Raw genomic sequence first — 20,945 nt, 5'->3', positions numbered from 1 at the left:
TCATTATTTTATTAATTAAAATCTTATAATTTTATTTAAGGCAGTCATTGCATCCAAATTCCGAACTATTCCTGACGTGTTAAACGTCAGGCTGACGTCAGTGTACGTCAAAATGATTCCTGAGTGCAGGGGCGATTTCAATAGATAAATAATTTGTTAACCCGTTCCTAATAATAATGGTGCCTTAAAAACGATATACATGGACATGGATAACGATAGTAATGATTTTACATTACCACCGGCCCCGAGGGGATTATGTTTTGATCGTAATGACTTCGTCAAGGTATTTACCATTTATCACTGATTTAGACCTCTATAACAATTATTTACTTCATGTAACTTGATTTATATGATAAAATAAATTTCAGACGAGCTTTTCGGTGGATAATTTCCTCTCCGACCATCAAGATGTTGCATCGTTGGAGACGATGCGAGATGACCTAGGTGTCTATTTAAAAGTACTTAGGCTAGCAATGATAGAACTCATTAATAAGGACTATGCAAATTTTGTAAACTTGTGTGCTACACTAATTGGCTTTGATAAAGCTATTGTAAAAATACAAGTGCCATTGGGTCAATTGAATGAAGAAGTTATAGTAAGTTATTTTCGAACCTTACATATTTTCAAAAAAACAATATTAACTTATAGTAAAAATTTTAGTATCAATAACTATAAATATTGCATTCATTAATGGAATGATTTTAATTGCAGAATGTAAAACAATGTTTGGAGGATGCTATGAAAGAATTGTCATTGTGGCTAAGCCAGCGTCATGGTTTGATTAAGAAAAAACAGCTACTTAAATATTACAGTCAGACTTTAAACTGCCTTACAACATTAGAAAATGTTTTGCATGAAATTTCTGATAAAAGAAAATATGAGCAAATAATCATTGCTGACAGGGCTGCAATGCAATATAACCAACTGAAGTATTCAATATCAAAATGTGATAGCCTTGTTAAACCAGATCAAAAGAAGCAGTACAATGAGGTGGGAAGAAAACTGGTTCAAATCCTAAATGATTTGCTTTTTCAATTTTGGAATGACAATAATGAGGAATATTTACTTAGAACACTGTTGACTTTAACATCATTAGATAGAGTTACTGAAACAGAAATGCTAATAAGAAAACAAGCAGTGGCTCCACTTTTACAAGACATAATAAATGAACCTGCATTACAAAGAAGTAAAGATGGCTTACAAGGAGTATATAAAAGCATATTGTCATTATTAGACAGTAAATTAAATTTATTCATTGTTGTCACTCAACATTCCAAGTTAACATTTCTTGCAAAAAAATATAAATTTTTAGTAAATTGTTTCTGGTGTGAAGTAGAAAGCCGTTTAGAAGTTAATTTAGCGTCAATTTTTGCACCTGGTAACCCTCAGCTCTTCTATAGGAGATATAGTGAAAGTATGCATTTTATAAAACAGTTAGAGGAATACTGTTCTACAAAAGAAATGATTCAACTGCTGCATGAAACGGCAGAGTATAAGAGTTTTCTTAGGAGGTGGAATTTGCCAGTTTATTTCCAGATTCGATTTCAGGAAATTGCAGGTATCTATTAAATTTGTAACATTTGTTTTTAGTAAATTGTATCAGTAAAACCAAGATTCCAATCCAGAACAAATTTGGTAACATAATTTGAAAATCAATAAATGGAGATTAAAAAATATACAAATTATGTTTTAACAGGTAGTTTTGAAGCATCACTTAAATCAAGTCCAACATTACAAAGTAATGATGACTTCATTTTACTTGAAACATACAAGTGCTGGAAAGCTCTCCAAGACTGCTGGTCAGATGGTATCTACATAGAGGCTTTGGCACACAAATTCTGGAAGTTATCACTTCAATTGTTGTGCAGATATGCCACATGGATAACTAGTATTTGTTCCGAAGTAAGTTTAAATAAGACAATTTTAATCATGTGATCTTTATCCATTGCTTTTTTTTATAATTAACTAGCTGGTCTATTTGTTTTCACCTAAAGCACTGCTCACCCCATGGTTTGTAGAGCTTATTTTATGATTGGTCCTGAAACAAACAAACTTTACAAAGTTAGTGTGTGTAAATAATGTTTAATCCTTTCAGCAACCTGTTTCTCCTAAGCTGGAATCAACAGGTATTAATAAAATATTAATTGACAACTGTATATCCTTACATCTCGATAGTTCAACATTGGCACAACAATTAAATAAATTGTTAATAATTGTTGAAAGCAAAACACCCAATAATAGTAGAGAATTAATAAGAGAAAGCTTAAAACCCACTGAAGCTTTGTTACAAGGAACAAAAGTTAAAATAAGCGAATGTATAGTTAATGAATTATATGAGTATTTCAATGTACAGTTAAAACAAGTAAGTGACATACCAAGATTATATAGAAAGACAAATCGTAGCATACCAACAAAACCCTGTAATTATATAGATGTTATAGCAAGATCAATGCAAGAATTCAGTGAAGATGCTACTAAGAGACTTGATAACTCTTTTTTAGTTGAACTATATAATATGTTATTCAATGTTATGACCATTTCGTAAGTATTATATTATTTTTATTTAAAAAAAAAAGATAATATTCTCACTTTTCGTAATTTGTTGTAATAATTTGTATCTTAATAATGTTTTCAGATATTATAAATATGTTGAAGATGTGTTAGTGTCTGTGCAAAGAACTGAAGAATCTTTGAGAAGACTAAAGCAAATTCGAGATATGGCTTCTCCTCAGAGTAATGACAGCTCAGGCATCACAGATGGCGACAAGATTAGATTACAACTCAATGTGGATGTTGTTTCATATACTAAGTTGGCAGAAACCCTTCTGGTAGATGTAAATAGTGTGCACAAATTAGCCGATTTATCTTCTATGGTTACAGATGCTGTAAAAAATATAAATATTAAATGATATGCCCAGTTGTATACTCATGCTTTTAACTTAATATCCTATAAATAAGGTATAAATAAAAATATTTTTATAACATAAACATGTATTTGATCAGTTTAATAAAAATTGTATGATTTGAAAAAATAGAAACCATTCACTTATCACTTAAAATAATTAACAAGATAAAATCTTACTAATACTATTTGTGTGGAACAAAATATTTCAAGAGTGTGTTAGGCTTTGCTTTATTCAAGTTTCTAGGGCTACTTCTGGGCACCTCTGAGCTTGAGGGATTTTTCCACATGGCTTTTAATTCCTGTTGCATCTCATCAGGAAGAGCACTAAATACTTCTTTATCAACATAACTTGGACAGTCATCACAATTAGTTCCTTCTGCCACATCCTTCATAGTGTCTGAGGTGTCTGAGAGATTATCTTTTGCGGGGCTCGCTCGAGGTGTGAGAGACCTGTCCCTAGAACTTAACCGGAGTTCTGATACTTTTTCCAGTTCCTTTGAATTAAGCCTGAGCTCGCCAACTTTCAACTTACTAGGGGATGCAACTTCTTCTTTTGATAAACACCTTCTCTTTGCAATCCAATTGACTTTTTTGGGCTTTTTAGGTGACGGTTCAACTTCACCATCTGAAAGATCAGTTGTTGTACTACTACTGGGTGATGCAGCGGAGTAATCCATTGAGGAGGCTGATGTGTCACAATCATTCTGTATGTTAAGAACTGACTGCACAGATATATCATTCATCAAATAGTTGACAATTGAACTTCTACCAGTCATACGCTCCTGGAATTTTGTAAACGCCAATCCTACTAAAGTTAAATGGAATGGTTTAGATAAGTCAATGAGTTTATTGAATAGTCTCATTATCATGCTCATCAGTTTTTGTTGGCCGGCTTCAGTTACTGTCAATGTCCCACTGCTTATTGTAAAGATTGAGGGAGACACTTGACATTGTCTGGATTCTCTGTGACTACTCAACCTTTTTACATCTTTCTTTCGTAATGTTACTCTAAGTGAAACTGGAATGCGTCCATCTTCCCTTACTAATATTAGCAATCTCTGTAATAGTGCCCCAAATTTCTCTTCGACTTCACTTTTAACACTGACAGTCTTAAAGCTATCTTCTAAACCTATACTCTGTGGTCTACCTGATTGCTTCACTGGAGTATTATCTTCACCTGCACTTAAACTTTTCAATCTAACTGCCATGTCACCACTGAAATGCTTCTTGAGAACATCTAAAGATACTTCTTGCAGGTCACTTACTGTAATTATTTTTTGAGAAATGAGAGCTTCGGCAGTCTTTGAACCAATACTTGGTATTGAACGAACACTTTGAAATGTAGTCATAAAAGTGGCCCCATGTTCAGGAAATACAGTTGTTTGGTCATTTGGCTTTTTGAATGGACAAACTAGTTTAGCCAAAAGTTTGTTATGAGCTATTCCAGCACAAGTTGTAAAACCTAACTCATCATATATTTTATGTCTCATTTCACTGGCTATTTGTGATGCTACTTTTAATCTCGTATGGCAGCCACAGAGACAGTCTGAGCTTGGCTCAGAGAAAACATGACCAGATAGTGTGATGCTTGTTACATTTAAAGTTTTTAATTTTTCCTGTACTAAATTTGTGACATCAATAAAATTTTCATCCATGCCTAGTTTTTCAACTGGACATTTCCAACTTTGAAGTAAAGTAAATATTTTATTCGAGGCGGCCCTGTAGTCGTGCAAGTCCTCACCACTGACTAACTTTAAGTTTGGACATACTTTCAACGCGTCTGAAACGAGCATACATTTTCGTATACCGAACTTCCTAGCTTCATAATTACTGGTCACTACGATGTTTTTCTGTTGAATTCCTAGTGGAAGGGATCGTAATTCTGGTTTCCGCACCATCTCTACTTGAGCGTAAAAACAATCGACGTCTATGTGTATAATACTCTTGGAATGGTCGCTTGAGACATCAGTAAATGTGGAGCTGCTCGTTTCCATGTTCCTGTGGATTATTCACACAGTTTCAACATAATTTACTTTGTTCCGACTTAAGTTTTACCTGTTGCGATAGAATGTTATATTGTGAGTCAGAACCTTACCTGTCGTCCATGCTTTGACATAAATTTATAAAATAAGTTAAATAGTAAATAAGTACAGAATATAACTAGGTAATTATTATTTTTCTTTCATAAATTCCAAAATATTGATATTTTAGATCGGACAATCACGACACATCAACAGAGACAATGTTGCCAAGTAAATGTATTTAATATTAATAGTGCTGCCAATGATATTGCTTACAATCCCACATAAGTTTTGCTCATTACTCATCTTGAAATCTAAAAATTCCCCGTTTGATACTTACTACCCTTTCCCGATAAAACCATATGGATGTTAATTAAAATGCAATAATCAACAAAATAAAAGGTCTATCAATTTAATTGTTTATAAAGCATCTTAACTCCTAAATAAAATATCATATTTACATTTTTACCAAAATAATGAAACCTCAATACATATATAATTAAATAAACAATCCTGCGTACCATAAGTATCAATCTTAATATTTAATTCATGAATTTATTGTTGACGACATCATTAAATAAAAGTATACATACATATATTTTTTGACTTTCTAATAAAGTATAACGTAAAAAGTATAAAGTAACGTATCCCAAAACTGTCACCATTAAAATGTAATATTATGAATTTCCCATTCTCTGAACTATACATTTAGAGAAAAAACAAGTTGATATGCTAATAATTCATATTGATAACATATCGACTGTTTCTCTCTCAACTTACAATTGTATTACACTACAACTATCCAAACATTGTTTTTTTTATTAAACGTCATTTATTTGTCAAATTTGACTGTCATTTTCACACGAAAGTGGGTGTTCGATACGGTACTAAATTTACCAAATAAACAATTAAAGTGTAACGAGAAAGAGTTATGACCTCTTGAAACCTAGTCATGGAGGGGCTGCCTTCTGGTGATATTCAAGCCAAATATCAAAAATTAGCAGCAGAGTATTCTAAGGTATAGTACTTATTTATACAGCGGATTAGTGGTATCGGCAATTGGTGTAAATTTACTGTTTCCGTTCACAGTTGAGGGTTCACGTGAAAGTATTAAAGAAGGGTGTCCTAGATGAACAAGCAAAGTCAAATGAATTACGGGAAGTATTAAAAGATAAAGAGAAATCGTTAAGGAAAGGAGAATTAGAGATAGATTCATTAACTTTTAGAAACCAACAACTGACGCGGCGCGTTTCCGTCCTTCAAGATGAACTTGATCTCCTTCAGGTATGTTAAAACACTATGAACAATATAATAAGTCATATTATTAAATATGTCTGATGAAATATTTTAAATTAATATACTAATAAGTGTGTTTTTGTGTTGTTCCATTTTTTTGATACTGTCTATATGATTTAGGATGAGGTCATACTATGCAAACTTTCTTTAAATATATTTATAACATTCACATTCAAGAGACATCTCTTATTAGAATCCTATTCATCAGATTGTGAAATCTCATACATATACTATTTGTTGAATTTGATTTTTAAAAAATCACCACAATATTGTAGATCACACCACAAAGCTGTAGATCAGAGTCTTCTTGCACCATACACATTCACAAAGATTTTTTTAAATGTAACCTCATTAGGACTTTATCGGTAAAGCCTAGAGTACAGGTACTGTTTCACAGGCTTAATTACAAAATATGTTTTTATAGAATAAGTTAACAAAGAAATCTAAAAGTAAAGGAGACGAGAAGCAAGCCTCAACAAGCCAAGCACCCTCGCTCGACTCGGGCCTCCTGCAAGAAGAGCTTCAGAAAAAGATCATCGAGAATGCACAGTATGCATCACAGGTACTGAGATTTATGACATATTTAAACCAAGATTAACGACAAAAAGTTTACTAAAAATATTGATCGGTTTTAATTGAAGGAGATTAGCGTCGATAATCTTCATGTGATTGGAGTAGGTTACAGATTAAACTTGTATGTTTTAGAGATGCACAATGCCTCTTGCATACACTATACACCAGATTAAACCTATCTGTAATAATTTGGATTAGATGTTAAATAAATTTTACCATAATAAAACAACAAAGTAATGATAAAAAATAGAAATAATGTGTAGCTAACTTCCTCTAAACAACATTATAAGTGAGGGTGTAAGATTTTAAAACAATTTTAATGAAAAGCACATTCTGTTAACAGCTTTCCGACAAGACATTTGAAGTGTCTCAACTCCAAGCTTCGATCGAAGACTACCAGAAGCACATTAGTGAAAGTGAAAGCAAATATAAGTGCGAGATTGCTAAATTAAAGAATAAGAACCAGGAACTCCAGTTTGCATTGGAAGAGGCTCAGAAGGACAGACTGGGTGTGATCGCCAAGCCGCAAACTAGCAGTCAAGCAGCAAGTTGTAATGGAGATTTTCTATCGGAAGGTGGAAGCTTGGTTAGTCCAGTTTGTTTATTAATTCATTCATATGCAGAGTCATTTTGCTCTTAGTAGTACTTTGAATAGGCTATTTGACAATGTGAAAAATAAATTTTGAATTATTGTAATCAGTGTATATTATGAGTTTAAAAATGGTTATTTACTAACGAAAGTTGAAAATAATACTTAATTTATTCAAAAATCCAATTAAAAATGCAAATATTTAAATGCTTGTCACATAACACATTTTTGTGATTACTTTGCTTTTCTACTATATGGACCACAGATTAAAATACAGGAAAGTGACGTCACCGACCACATTGCAGCGCCATATTGTCCAAGTAGCGTTTTTGCGCGCTATTTAAATATGGAATTTTTAATATGATATTTTTCGGCAAATATGTACTAGAAATAAATCATAATTTTTACTGGGTTCCTTAACTTCTACTAAATAATATAAAATGGATTTTAAAAACAGTCAAAATGCCTATTGTCTTTTGTTAAAGATACGCTTATTCTAATGCAACCACACAAAGAATGTAGATTCTACTGATGAAAAACTGACAAGAAATTGTGTGGATTTTGGATTGGATGGATTATTTTATATATTATAAAAATCCTTTGTGATATTTTCAGGTGGGAAGTGAAGATGCACTTAGTTCAGTAGATGATTTGAATATTAACGAGCAACTGAGTACAAAAGCTCATACTTTAGAACAGGTAATAAATATACGAATAGTACCAAAATATGTGATTTTTAGGTAATGTATAAAAATAAATAAAATACTAGAACATTTTTAAACATCATCTACATATTGAAATGGTTCTGAAGTTAATTTATATGTAAACTGTTTTTATCATTTGTAAATGATTATTTATTATCTGTTAAATTATGCTATTATTGATGAAATATTTTAAATTTGCAGGAAAATCAAAAACTTCGTATGGAATATGAGTTGCTCGAAATGGAGAATGAAAGCCTTAAACTAGAGATAAGTAAACACGTGTCCGCCGCCCAGAAGAGGAGGGGGGAGACGCACGACTCGGGTGACTTTAATAGCTTCAGTGAGACCTCTGTCGGTGAGTTTCTAAATATTTTAACTTATATAAATTGCTATGCCTACTATATCCTAGTATACCGGAATATCTAAAAAGATCTACCGCTACTCTACGGCGGGTGATCACTTTTGTATGTTACCATAACATCCTAACGAGTTTCTATAACCTGCCTTAACCATTATATATAATACAATTATATTATATATAAATCAACAATTTTTCAATATTTATTATTTGTCTAGTCTGTTCAATACTAACACACACACAGAAGGAGTAAAGCAAGTTAAACAACTTTGACATTAAACAAAGGCATTAAAATATCATTAGTCGATTTCTTGAATAATCTACGTGTTACTACTCAATATGGATTCGCGAAAAGTTTTGAAGGAAATTTAAAGATATAGTCATCAAGAACTACCAGGGCGTAATGAGTGTAGACTAGTGTGTGTGACGATACTCATTGTCATTATGGATTCGCGAAAATTTTGAAAGAAATTTAAAGATATTGTCATCAAGAACTACCAGGGCGTAATGAGTGTAGACTAGTGTGTGTGACGATACTCATTGTCATTATGGATTCGCGAAAGTTTTGAAAGAAATTTAAAGGTATTGTCATCAAGAACTACCAGGGCGTAATGAGTGCAGACTAGTGTGTGTGACGATACTCATTGTCATTATGGATTCGCGAAAGTTTTGAAAGAAATTTAAAGGTATTGTCATCAAGAACTACCAGGGCGTAATGAGTGTAGACTAGTGTGTGTGACGATACTCATTGTCATTATGGATTCGCGAAAGTTTTGAAAGAAATTTAAAGGTATTGTCATCAAGAACTACCAGGGCGTAATGAGTGCAGACTAGTGTGTGTGACGTGGGCGTGTGGCGTGTGTCGTGTGCAGACGCGGGCGGCGTGGTGACGGGGCTGCTGGGCGCGCTGGCGTGCCCGCTGCAGCTGGCGCGCGAGATGCAGCAGCGCGAGGAGCGCGTGGCGACTCACTTCCGGCGCCGCCTCGCCGCCGCCGCCGCGCGCGCAGACCTGCTGCAGGGCAAGACCGACCACTACTTGCAGGAGGTGAGTTCGTTTATTACTATCGATGAAGTATTTTTTTAATAATAAATATGAGACAACATCACGAGAGAAGATATGAGAAGTTATGTGGAAGGCGGCTATCATGGTGTGGACATGTAATGCGGAGGAATGAGGAACACATTGTGAGGAAGGCCTTGAGCATGGATGTGGATGGATATAGAGGTGGAGGACGACCAAGGAAACGATGGATGGATTGTGTGAAAGACGATAAGGTTAGAAAGAATGTTACTTGTAAGATGACGTCTGACAGAGAAGTATGGAAGGAGAAGACATGCTGTGCCGACCCCAAATAAAATTGGGATAAGGGCAGGAGAATGAATGAATGAGACAACATCACATACATTACTCTGATCCCAATGTAAGTAGCTAAAGCACTTGTGTTATGGAAAATCAGAAGTAACGACGGTACCACAAACACCCAGACCCAAGACAACAGAAAACTAATGGTAATCTACATCGACTCGGCCCGGAATCGAACCCGGGACCTCGGAGTGACGTACCCATGAAAACCGGTGTACATACCACTCGACCATGGAGGTCGTATTAATTAAGCTGTTCAAGCTCTCATAAGTAAATTTTCCATACAGGAAAAGCTCCAAGGAAGTTTTGCTTGTCTTAATGGCTTATCGTTAGTCATTATTGGACTTATGGATTTGTAACATGATTTTTATTTATGTGTAGTGCGAAATACTTCGACTACGGTTCGATGTGATGGAGCGTGAAAAGGAGGAAAATGCGCAAACGTTACAAGAGAAACACAACACTATCAGCAGGCTGGTGAGTCGTTATCTATTTACAGTGACTCACGGTCGTTGCGAGCATTAGCGCGAGTAGTCATGTTTATTTATCAAACACTACGTGAATATTACTCGGTACATTACTCGGTAATAAGTGAATTAAAGAGTATTCTAATTGGTGGTACGATTTTTTGTAGTAGGTACCCACTAATAAGACATTATATTGCTAAACAGCAGTACTTAGTATAATTGTGTTCTCTTTTGAAACTACAGGTACAAAGGACATAAAATCATAAGCTATTCAACAACAGCCTGTAAATTCCCACTGCTGGGCTAAAGGCCTCCTCTCCCTTTGAGGAGGAGATGTGGAACATATTCCACCACGCTGTTCCAATGCGGGTTGGTGGAATACACATGTGGCAAAATTTCTATGAAATTTGTCACATGCAGGTTTCCTCACGATGTTTTCCTTCACCGCTGAGCACGAGATGAATTATAAAGACAAATTAAGCACATGAATCAGCGGTGCTTGCCTGGGTTTGAACCCGCAATCATCGGTTAAGATGCACGCGTTCTAACCACTGGGCCATCTCGACAAGCTATTCGCCTTCGAAAAATCGTTCAGCGGGACAAAATTTACACCACAAAACAATTTGGTTTCCTCACAGGAAGAGGAGCTGCAGTCGACGTCTCGTAACTACGAGCAGCAGCTCGGCGTGCTGACCGAGCACGTTGCCGCGCTTAACGAGCACATCGCGCGCCAGCACGACCGCCTGCAGCAGCTGCAGCGCTCCAGGGAACGCCGCAAGTAGCGGCGCTCGGTCTCTGAAGCGCTGCAGCGCTAGCGTGACGCGTCCGACGTACCCGCAGCCACTAAAGCGCTCACGGATATCAAACTACCGCTGTATACCGTACGATCACCATTCATTCTATCACTCCTCAGCCCATATTTCAAACTCAAACTCAACTCAAACTCAAATTCCTTTATTCAATATAAAAGCATTACACTTACTTATTGATTGTCAAATAAACACTACCACCGGTTCGGAAAAAGGAACACCCTGACCTGAGAAGAACCGGCGAAAGAAACTCAGCGGGTCTTTTTTTTCTGTTATTTTTTTTTTTGTCAAATTTATAAGGTACATAGTAGTATATAATTAGAAATAGCCAGGAGGCGATCGTTTCATTCCCAAGGTGTGCTATCAAACATAAACTCGCTAATTGTATAGTAACCTTTTGCACACAAGCGTTCCTTAACAATTTTTTTAAATTTGGCAACAGATTTAAATGAAAAGTACGGTCAGCATGCGCGCACTGGTCATATTCCCTGCTAGATAATTCTAGTATGTACCCACGACTGGTATAGCGGTATATTAAACTCCGTCGAAGATGACCATCGGGTAGCTAGTGACTTATCGTTATGTCATGGTTTTCGTCGCAAATGATATTTAAATTAATAAACGAATTATAATGTTGCTATCTCTAATACTATCCTATAACCAAAAATCATGTTTATTTTTACAAATACTGTCTACCCTTCTTTTAGTGTGTGATAGATTTACATACATATGTGTATGTTTCATTTTAAAACACATACACAAAAACCGTATAAATCCATACATTTATTAAATATTAGTAAGTGGCAGAATATTCAGACTTCTTAAAAAAAAAGAAGTAAAACAGTTATTTTTTTAAAATAGGAACAACCTCGAAAGCAAAGGTCTTTATATATATTAAACAAAGATTTAATATAAGAGAAAAAAGAAATCGTATGTCCAGTCGTAGATAAGATATTATAATAATTGAATTGTTCATGCATGTACATAAAGTGATACGACTATATTATTAATATAAAACGTTAGGTTAATTGGCACTTTTATACTTGGAAATATAATAGTGATTTAAGATTATTGTCGAAGAAATGAAACGATGAACTTTATCATACAATCGCTGCTGGATTCGCCGAATATTTATTTTACTTTCTATATATTTGAAATGAATTAAATAACATATATGTAGCTCTGTATTAACAAATATATAAATATATTGTTAATAAATGACGTATTGTGTAAGGATAATACTTAAATTATATGTTAACTTCATAAATGAATTTCTTATACAATACGAAATGTGAATTTGAAAAATGTAAGACTTATTATTATTAAATGTAATTAAATATGTATTTGTTAGTAATACCGCAAGGAACACATTTTAAGTAATGATTTTATCTTAATTTATTTACAAAGAATTAAGTCGTGAATGTTCATTTTTATTTTTTATCTTTAGCATTCCTATCGAATATACGAGGCCTAATTAGGTATTGTTTATTTCGATCGAATTTGTACGAAAAGTGAATGAAAAATATTTAGATACATATTTAGCGATTTAAAGTTGTATAATTTACGATATCTATCTGAAATTTTGGTAAAAAATTGTTACTAATTTGATTAAATACTTAGCGCTCATTGGCTTATTGCGTCACAAGTTGCTATCGACCAATTACAATACAGTATACATAAATTGGAAATCTGTCTGGTTAAAATTCAACAGTTGCAACCTTCTGACAAATTTAGTTCAGGCTATAAATAAAACCTTGTAAATATATGTATATGTAACAAGTTGCAAAAAAATTGTTTGTAATATAATTTCTCAAAATTATGATAATATGTTTCTATTTTTTTTAATACTACGCAATAAATCGTCAGTATATAAACATATAACGTGTCTAATTAATTGGTTTGATATATTTGTTTGTGATTATAAAGTTTCATACAAATTCAATTGAAGTACGAGTATGCCACTATTGTCAGTGCAAAAGGTCGTATGTATTTTTATTAACGAATGACATCCAACTAGAAAGTACTGGATTTGTTTATTAAAACCCAGAAGGTGAAGTTGTGAAGTGAACTGCGGGCCTATTTGAGTTAAAAGATCTATAACGGTGTGTAGTTAAACATAGAGATGTCTCTTTCTATTAACATTGATTTTACATTCGAAAGAAGAAGATAGAAAATTTTCAATAATAACCCTCTAAATATTTATCGCCTGTCGCTTTTTTTTTAAAATGACGTAACATAATAGTTACTAAAATTATACAATAAATACTATATCAGTACTAAATCCTATGAGGGTTGTGGTTGAATATAAACAAAAGTTGACTTGACTAGCCCGTCTGGGTAGGTACTACCCACTCATCAGTTATTCTACCGCCAAATAACAGTACTCAATATTGTTGTGTTCCGGTTTGACGGGTGAGTGAGCCAGTGTAACTACAGGCACAAAGGACATAACATCTTAGTTCCCAAGGTTGGTGGCACATTGACGATGTAAGGAATAGTTAATATTTCTTACAGCGTCATTGTCTATGGGTGATGGTGACCACTTACCATCAGGTGGCCCATATGCTCGTCCGCCAACCTATAACATAAAAAAAGTAAGTAATTAATTTATGTGTGGTATTTATGTTCAAGTACACAATATACATACGACCTTTTGTAGTTGACGGTAGCGATGCCTTTTGTACCGGCTAGTGATTGGTTTTTCCTCTAGTTGTAAGGTTTTAAATGCAATATAGGCTTTATAAATTAGCCGTCGATATATTTTTAGTTTTATCGTTTATCTGAAAAGCTTAGTTACATTATAGAAGTTTCGTTTTGTGATCTGACAAGTATTCATATTTATTCAGAGATTATATGGATGAATATTGTTAATTCTATATTAGGAACACTTTATATAACATTGGAAAAATGATACGAAATGTGTTAACTTGAATAGTGATTTCGATCATATTATAATCAAAATTAATAATATTATGGAATAAATTGAATGTTTCAATAAATTAAAAATTTTATGTTGCGACCTATTTTGGTAAAACTGGTATGTATGTAATATTAATACGCGTTGAAACATAAATGTTATCTATATCTTTTGACAGAAGTTATCAGAATTAGAAATGATGAAAAAACTGTAAATGAAAAAAAAAAAATACTAGTCGCCTCGATGATCTTTGTCAAAAGTACGAGATAGGGTTGTAATGGAAGCTTCTCTATATTATGTAAAATTTATAGAATTGAATTATTAATGCAACTTTTATAGTAGGACACAATTTAAATGTAGCTGAAAAAATTAAATCAATCAATCGTCATTTTGGTTAATTTGGATACATGACATCACAAATTATTACAGTTGCGTATTTTCACATAGCAAATAAATAGTTTGATGATTTTGTATATATGTGCTTAATTCGAATGTGATGGCTTTTACGAAACATGGCGATGCTACATCTAAGTTGTGTCGTACACCTCATTCTAATTCTTGTTCTTTTTTTTCAATCATGGTGCTTTATTCGTAATTTATTCATTATTAATATATTAATGTTTCGTTTTCATTTTAGTGAAATTATACAAGTTATAATAGAACTATTAGAATGAGGTCAAATTAACATAGTTGTTTTGAAACGACATTCATAATAATTTCTGAGGCGTTAATGACCATTGGGATATAAAGTGCTATAGGAAGTAAAACTTACTGAGAGCATTCGCGTGTAATTTAACGTATAGGAATTTAATGGTGAGCATACATTACCCGCTTTAATATGTATGGTGCTGATTTGTGCATTACATTACACGTAATGTGTAATGAAATGCAGAAATCAGACACATAGGTGAATATCGTATCCTTTGAAGGAAATATTTAGTTTTAAATCTTAGAGAAATCTAAGTAAGCAAAAGTATTGGCTCTTGTGGAAAGATCATGCAATCATATTCCACGGTTCACAATATTCCGACAGATTACAATCTGTCTAGTCAGACTGTAATCTAACGAATTTTGTAATCTTACGGTGACATATGTATACATAGAGAGATACCGTCATATAAGTATGTTGATCTTTCGCGTCGACTTTGAAAGGTATATTAATTGAAAACTGCTAAATGTTAATTACTGAGTTTATCAATATGTAATGTTCAAAGTTGTAACATTACAAATATTCCTCCTACATTGTTCTTGAAATTTTTACTTATGTATTGCTAGTTTCTGATGTTACCTACACGCGAATGATCTTGGTAGTCTCCATAATGATAGTACACTACTACTTAATTATAATATGAAGATATTTGTCGCTCGTCAACATTTGACGAAATACCAATCTCCCCAGGAGAATTCAATAGCGGACACAATTCAGATTGTCTAAAATATGATATGTATAAAATGTGGAATACAATGTGTATTTATATATTAATAAATAGTTTTATCAAGCAAGGTTTTATTTAATTTCTAAATAACCCACAGTATTTCTAGGACTTGTATTGCCCAATACACTACACTACATAATGGAATTGCAAATGAATGGCTATAGTACTATCGATTATATTAAAGTGTATAAGTGTACTTTCTGCCTTTTTTTTTCAAGAATTATGTCAAGTTAAGAAAAGAGGAAGACACGAGGCTGGATTATATATATGTCTAGATAGGCTGTAAAAACTGGGAAGGCGTCGAAAAATAGAGGCCAACAGTTGGATATTCAGTGTTACTCTCACACAACTTTTCTTATATTGGCTCAAACAAATACTTTGTTTATTGAGTTAAGCTCGCAATTTTTCAATGTTTCATTTGTGAAATAGATATAGGACCCGAACATGAAAAGATTCCTAAGATATAATATTGCTATCAATAACACACGATGTTAGACCAACAATAATTATGGCGACGCTAAGATTTTGTTTTTTAAATTTTTAATTAGGTGTTAGAACAAATCACTTTTTATCGCGATTGAGTATTGATATCGCTTAAAACTGCCTTTAGCCCGAATTTCAGATTGTGTAGTCTGTAGCGTGACCGTTTAATCTTGAGAAAGTTTTAAACTGTACAATATTGATATTCGATATATCATTGTAGGATTACTTTAAATGATTTGAATATGAACAGAGATGTGTTTGTGTGTGTGTATGTGAGAGAGAGAGAGAGAGTGAGAAGGCAAATAAAACATCGAAATATATGCACAACTTTGTATTATAACGATAATCATAAGCACCTTACAATATGTCATCTGTTACAATATTTTATTTCAACAGTTACATTATCGTTATAAATATTTATACAAAATTTATCATTTTATTTGAACAGCTTTGCAAATTATCGCTAAAGTGGTCAGTCCAGTCACTCGCCACACGCAGAGATCTACACCTAATCGCTACACACCGAGTGACCGTGTCAATCGCTTAACACGAATAATTTTCTTATAAAATTGCACACATTCGCTTACCGGAAGCAAAATATACCGTTTCATATACACTGGCTTAGTCATAACTTACATATACATTTTATATAGACGCTACTCGATGGCTCCAGTCACTCGATGCCCATTAATAATACCGTAACAATAGACAAGCGTCGGCGAGCCAGCTGTACGAGGGCCGACTGCCCAGGCAGACACCAGGAACATTATGAATCGAATGATTATTTCGACGGGTCCCAAGAACAAAATCTTATGGAAAAATAAGACAAAATCGACTTTATTGTTAATTATTAACCTGTATAACATTAACTACACGATAGTGTGTTTTTCTTTTACATTAAGTGTTTACTTTTTGAGATAACCAGTAGAACAATACCGTATATGAAATACCGTATATGAAAAACATAGTTTTACAAAACTTTAAGCCATCACACTGTAAAGTAGGAATTTCGCAGATACGATTTTGTTCTTGGGACCCGTCGACTTATTTAAGCCTTAAACGTCAATATGAAATAGTTTTGTGATTTATTAATAGTTTTATATTAAAAGTGGATGTTATTGAGGTCTGATTCCTGGTGGCTCTGGGTGTACGCTGGTCGCGCCGACGCCGACGAAGGTGTTTGCAAGAGCTTGCTGAGGTGACTATCATAGTTATTGCATTTATAAAATTCATCTTTTCCATTAAGGTGTAAGTTAGTTATAACTGTATTCTTCAAAATTCAGTCAATTTATTCATTTAACATTAAAAAAAAAGACCTGACACCGTATAAAACGCCTGATGCGATACAAAAAAAAAATTATAATAAAAATAAATTTGATTTCTAATAAATACAGAATATAGTGTTTCCAACCACGCACACATTCTTACAGCACATTCATACAATTACAAATTTTACACATAAAATATTTAAGTTTTGACAGTGCTCTTAAAGAATTTTATCTGATAAAAAATGGCTTCAACATAATCACTTTGGCACACTGCACTTAACGAAAAAAAAAAAAATTAAAAATATAACAAAAATGCAGAAATCGTGCCCTACCAATCCATATTTTCAATAGGCTATGTGTGGATATTTATAAATTAACTATGGCTAACTAAGCGCCTATAACTTTTTTATCTAGTGTAATCTATATAGTCTGTCCCTGACGTCATTACGTGATAGAAACCGAAACATTTTATTAATTTGTAAATTATTTACTGCTTTGAAAATAATAGCTTCCATAAAAGGCACCATCATTATATTAATGCCCTTGTGGTTCAATTTTTTTCCATACACCAATATTAAAGCATTAATTTATAATCTGTTACGAGTACCGTCACAATAACATTATGTTCATAATAATAATGATATCCGTGACTAATAAATTTATTTTTAAATTTAGAATGTTTATGATCTTTTATAGCAACGTTCAAATAATTAAACGATGTTATATATTTAATTTAATGAAGACAACAATTTTGAACTTTAATTTATCAAACGACTTATTTATTTAATTAAAAATAATTTCAATGCGCTGTGGACATAATGCATGAATAGAAAATGGCATAAGAGTGTAATTTATGAAAATGAAAGAAAAAAGAATTGTTGAAAAAAAGCTTATATAAGTAACTTAAGGGGTTAGATGAAAGTATATGTATCTATATAAAAAAATAAAAAGTAATTAAAGAAAGATAAAATTATATACTGGAATGATTTTTGCAGTACAATTAATTTTACTAATATTGTTTTGAATAATTGTAGAAACTAACTTTCAATCTATGAATGTTTTTAATATTAAAAAGCATTTATTTGTAGATGGAAGCCGAGTTTGTAATAGGGTTCCAAATATCCTGTTGTAATAAAACGTCTCCTTAAGAAGACTTGTAATAATTTAACAATATATCTATGTTAAGGAGAAGAGGGACAGACAATGAACAATATAATAGTGAATACCGCCACATAGAAAGTGTCGTTAAACGCTTCGAATCAAATAAATTATCAACAAAAAAGAAAGTTTTAACTTATACTTAGCATATTAAGACACTTTCCTTGTGGCGGTTAAGTCATTTTTAACACTAACTATAATATATAAACAATGCATCACATCACTTCACTGTAGCGTCCATTTGTCATCGCTATTGACTCTCTTATAACAATGAAATCTATCAAAATTGGCGGTTGTAACTGTCACTTTGACACTTGTGATGGCTATCGTATCAACAATTACTAGACACATAAAACACCGAAAACGTATGTATGTAATACCAACATTATATTTTACTTCATTATGTTAAAAATATTCGTGGATATTGCTGATTGTAGGCTTAAGAATAACTAATATATTATCTGTGTTTGTTTTAACGTATAACTATTGTTCAAAATTTTAGTAAATACTTTTTGATGTGTACTTTATGTTAAGTCTAAAGCGGTGCGATGACTACTATGTTAAGATACATTAAATGGATTCCATGTTAAATGGAATTCTCATTAGATTGCATTCGTGGACTGACGCTGTTGACATAACAAAACTGGATTTGGATAAATAAAACTTCATTTGACTTCAATTAATACATAAATAAACATTTTTTTTATCGATTTAGTTTGAGGCTGTTTATTGTTGCCAATTCTACATTGCATTTAAACGTTTTTTTTTTCATTTTAAACATGCATCTTTTAAAGAGTTTTGTCTGAATGCAATCTAATAAGTTATAAAATTTAAATGTTATGTATACAACTTAATACAACTGTGTTATTTATATTTTTTGTCTATACTCATTTATTGTTGGAAATTCAAACTTAGTGTAGCACCTAACTGTATCGACACCTCACTGTCTGTAAACATGAACCAGCCACCGAAAGGATTTAGGATGTACAAGGAATTATTATTGGGTATATTTAACAATCGTATCAAAATCTAATAGCACTTTAGTTTTCCAACAATACATAAGTCATCGCTCTTGTAAACGATGAGCGAAGTAGTCAACAGTCAACTCCGGGTAAAGTATCACAATTTGGCAACTGTTTCCATGGAGAATGAGTCACGTACTGACGTCATCCCTAACTCTAACTCCCAGCGACGCGGGTGGATGACGTCACGAAGTTTCAGACACGTTCAGTTTGGAAATCATTAGCACTAATCGGCTCTGGGCGGTTTTCACACATTTGAACTAGATAACCTTTCGACACAGTCGATAGGGGGCGGCGACGTGAGAGTCGCCAGGCGAAATTAGCTCTTATAGAGGGGTAATAAGGGTGGATACCGCTAGCACTGGTCGGCGTCGGGCGGCGTGGCGAGGTAGGCGTCGGCGCGCTTGTGCTCGATCAGCGCCTTCACCGTCGACGTGTCTGCGGGCAGCTCGGACTTCTTCCTGAGTAGCGGCTTACTGGCGTTGTAGTTCTGTTTTCGCGCCTGGAACCAAAACCATGTTATTAATAATAATCCCCAAACCGTTATTAATAATAATGCCCAAATGTCGAACACCAATTAACAATCACACGCTAAAATGTATGTTTATTAATTTAATATGAATTGTATGATTGTTAATTACAAAGAGTAAATGTTACGTGCATGTTCGGATATTCATTAATTCGAATTTATACCAATCAAGTTTCCACTTAAATCTAATTCATACCTGACAATAAACATGCGCCTTAGTTATATCATAAATAATGATTATTTTCAAACTAGGACAAAGTTTCAAAACAAATACTTTATTTGGTAGCCTTGTTTTGTGTCTTATTTTACCATCTTGCAGTAATTAGTATGGATGTGTTCCGGTTTGAATGGTGGGTGAGCTGGTGTAACTACAGACACAAGGGACAAAAACATCTTAGCTCATATGTTGATGGTGTATTGGCGATGTAATGGTAATGAATGGTTAATACTTCTTACAGCTCTAATGTCTATGGTTGGTGGTGATCGCATACCATCAAGGGGCCCATCTCCTCGTCCGCCCACCTAAATCATAGACAAAATATCTAAATTATTAAATTAATTGCTACAACTATTATAAAAGCGAGAAAAAAATATTTGAACCAATTTTATTCAAATAGTGAGTAAGTGGAACAGAGAATTGTTGCGTGTGTTCACTTTTGGACAACTAAAGTCAACTTATTCAATATCAATTAATTAATCATCATCTTACACAATCTTTAAGTATCTGCTTAAATAAAAAAAAATATATGTCGTAACGTTTGAAGATCCCCAATCAGGAAGTTATTTTGTGCAGACTTTAAGAAAGGAGTCGAGATGGCCCAGTGGTTAGAACACGTGCATCTTAACCGATGATTGCGGGTTCAAACCCAGGCAAGCACCGCTGATTCATGTGCTTAATTTGTCTTTATAATTCATCTCATGCTCAGCGGTGAAGGAAAACATCGTGAGGAAACCTGCATGTGACAAATTTCATAGAAATTCTGCCACATGTGTATTCCACCAACCCGCATTGGAACAGCGTGGTGGAATATGTTCCAAACCTTCTC

At 33.4% G+C, this 20,945-nt stretch overlaps 4 protein-coding genes across 10 annotated transcripts in view; 2 read left to right on the top strand and 2 right to left on the bottom strand.

Annotated features, from left to right (window-relative positions):
• The first annotated feature begins 84 nt into the window (after positions 1-84).
• On the top strand, positions 85-2,926 carry LOC124538584 (conserved oligomeric Golgi complex subunit 2). The gene is made up of 6 exons (XM_047115685.1): positions 85-283; positions 369-596; positions 713-1,559; positions 1,698-1,903; positions 2,097-2,542; positions 2,637-2,926. Exons 1-6 carry the CDS (start codon positions 200-202, stop codon positions 2,908-2,910), a joined length of 2,085 nt encoding a protein of 694 aa, XP_046971641.1. The 5' UTR covers positions 85-199; the 3' UTR covers positions 2,911-2,926.
• A 48-nt stretch (positions 2,927-2,974) lies between these two features.
• On the bottom strand, positions 2,975-5,167 carry LOC124538585 (DNA polymerase iota). Its single transcript, XM_047115686.1, has 2 exons — positions 5,002-5,167; positions 2,975-4,904 (listed from the first exon to the last, which is right to left on the bottom strand). Exons 1-2 carry the CDS (start codon positions 5,010-5,012, stop codon positions 3,089-3,091), a joined length of 1,827 nt encoding a protein of 608 aa, XP_046971642.1. The 5' UTR covers positions 5,013-5,167; the 3' UTR covers positions 2,975-3,088.
• Positions 5,168-5,765: 598 nt separating this feature from the next.
• LOC124538586 (protein phosphatase 1 regulatory subunit 21) lies at positions 5,766-11,295 on the top strand. 2 transcript variants are annotated; one of them, XM_047115689.1, is made up of 10 exons: positions 5,766-5,945; positions 6,017-6,211; positions 6,648-6,785; positions 7,140-7,382; positions 8,001-8,084; positions 8,291-8,444; positions 9,320-9,492; positions 10,192-10,287; positions 10,916-11,020; positions 11,081-11,294. In XM_047115689.1, the coding sequence occupies exons 1-10, from the start codon at positions 5,880-5,882 to the stop codon at positions 11,090-11,092; spliced, it is 1,266 nt and encodes a 421-aa protein (XP_046971645.1). In that variant the 5' UTR covers positions 5,766-5,879; the 3' UTR covers positions 11,093-11,294. The 2 variants fall into 2 exon arrangements, with proteins under 2 accessions (XP_046971645.1, XP_046971644.1); XM_047115688.1 differs by having other exon boundaries at positions 10,916-11,295.
• Positions 11,296-16,238: 4,943 nt separating this feature from the next.
• LOC124538178 (serine/threonine-protein phosphatase 2A 56 kDa regulatory subunit gamma isoform-like) overlaps positions 16,239-20,945 on the bottom strand; it is a 58,629-nt gene continuing 53,922 nt past the window's right edge. For all 6 annotated transcript variants that reach the window (XM_047115134.1, XM_047115129.1, XM_047115131.1 and 3 more), the window contains exon 12: positions 16,239-19,872. In XM_047115134.1, coding sequence (XP_046971090.1) covers positions 19,726-19,872 — 147 coding nt within the window. In that variant the 3' untranslated portion in view covers positions 16,239-19,725. The remainder of the gene's footprint in view (positions 19,873-20,945) is intronic.

Source organism: Vanessa cardui, chromosome 20, assembly GCF_905220365.1.
Source record: "Vanessa cardui chromosome 20, ilVanCard2.1, whole genome shotgun sequence".
Taxonomy (NCBI): Eukaryota; Metazoa; Arthropoda; class Insecta; order Lepidoptera; family Nymphalidae; genus Vanessa; species Vanessa cardui.
This window is presented reverse-complemented; position numbering and strand designations above follow the sequence as displayed.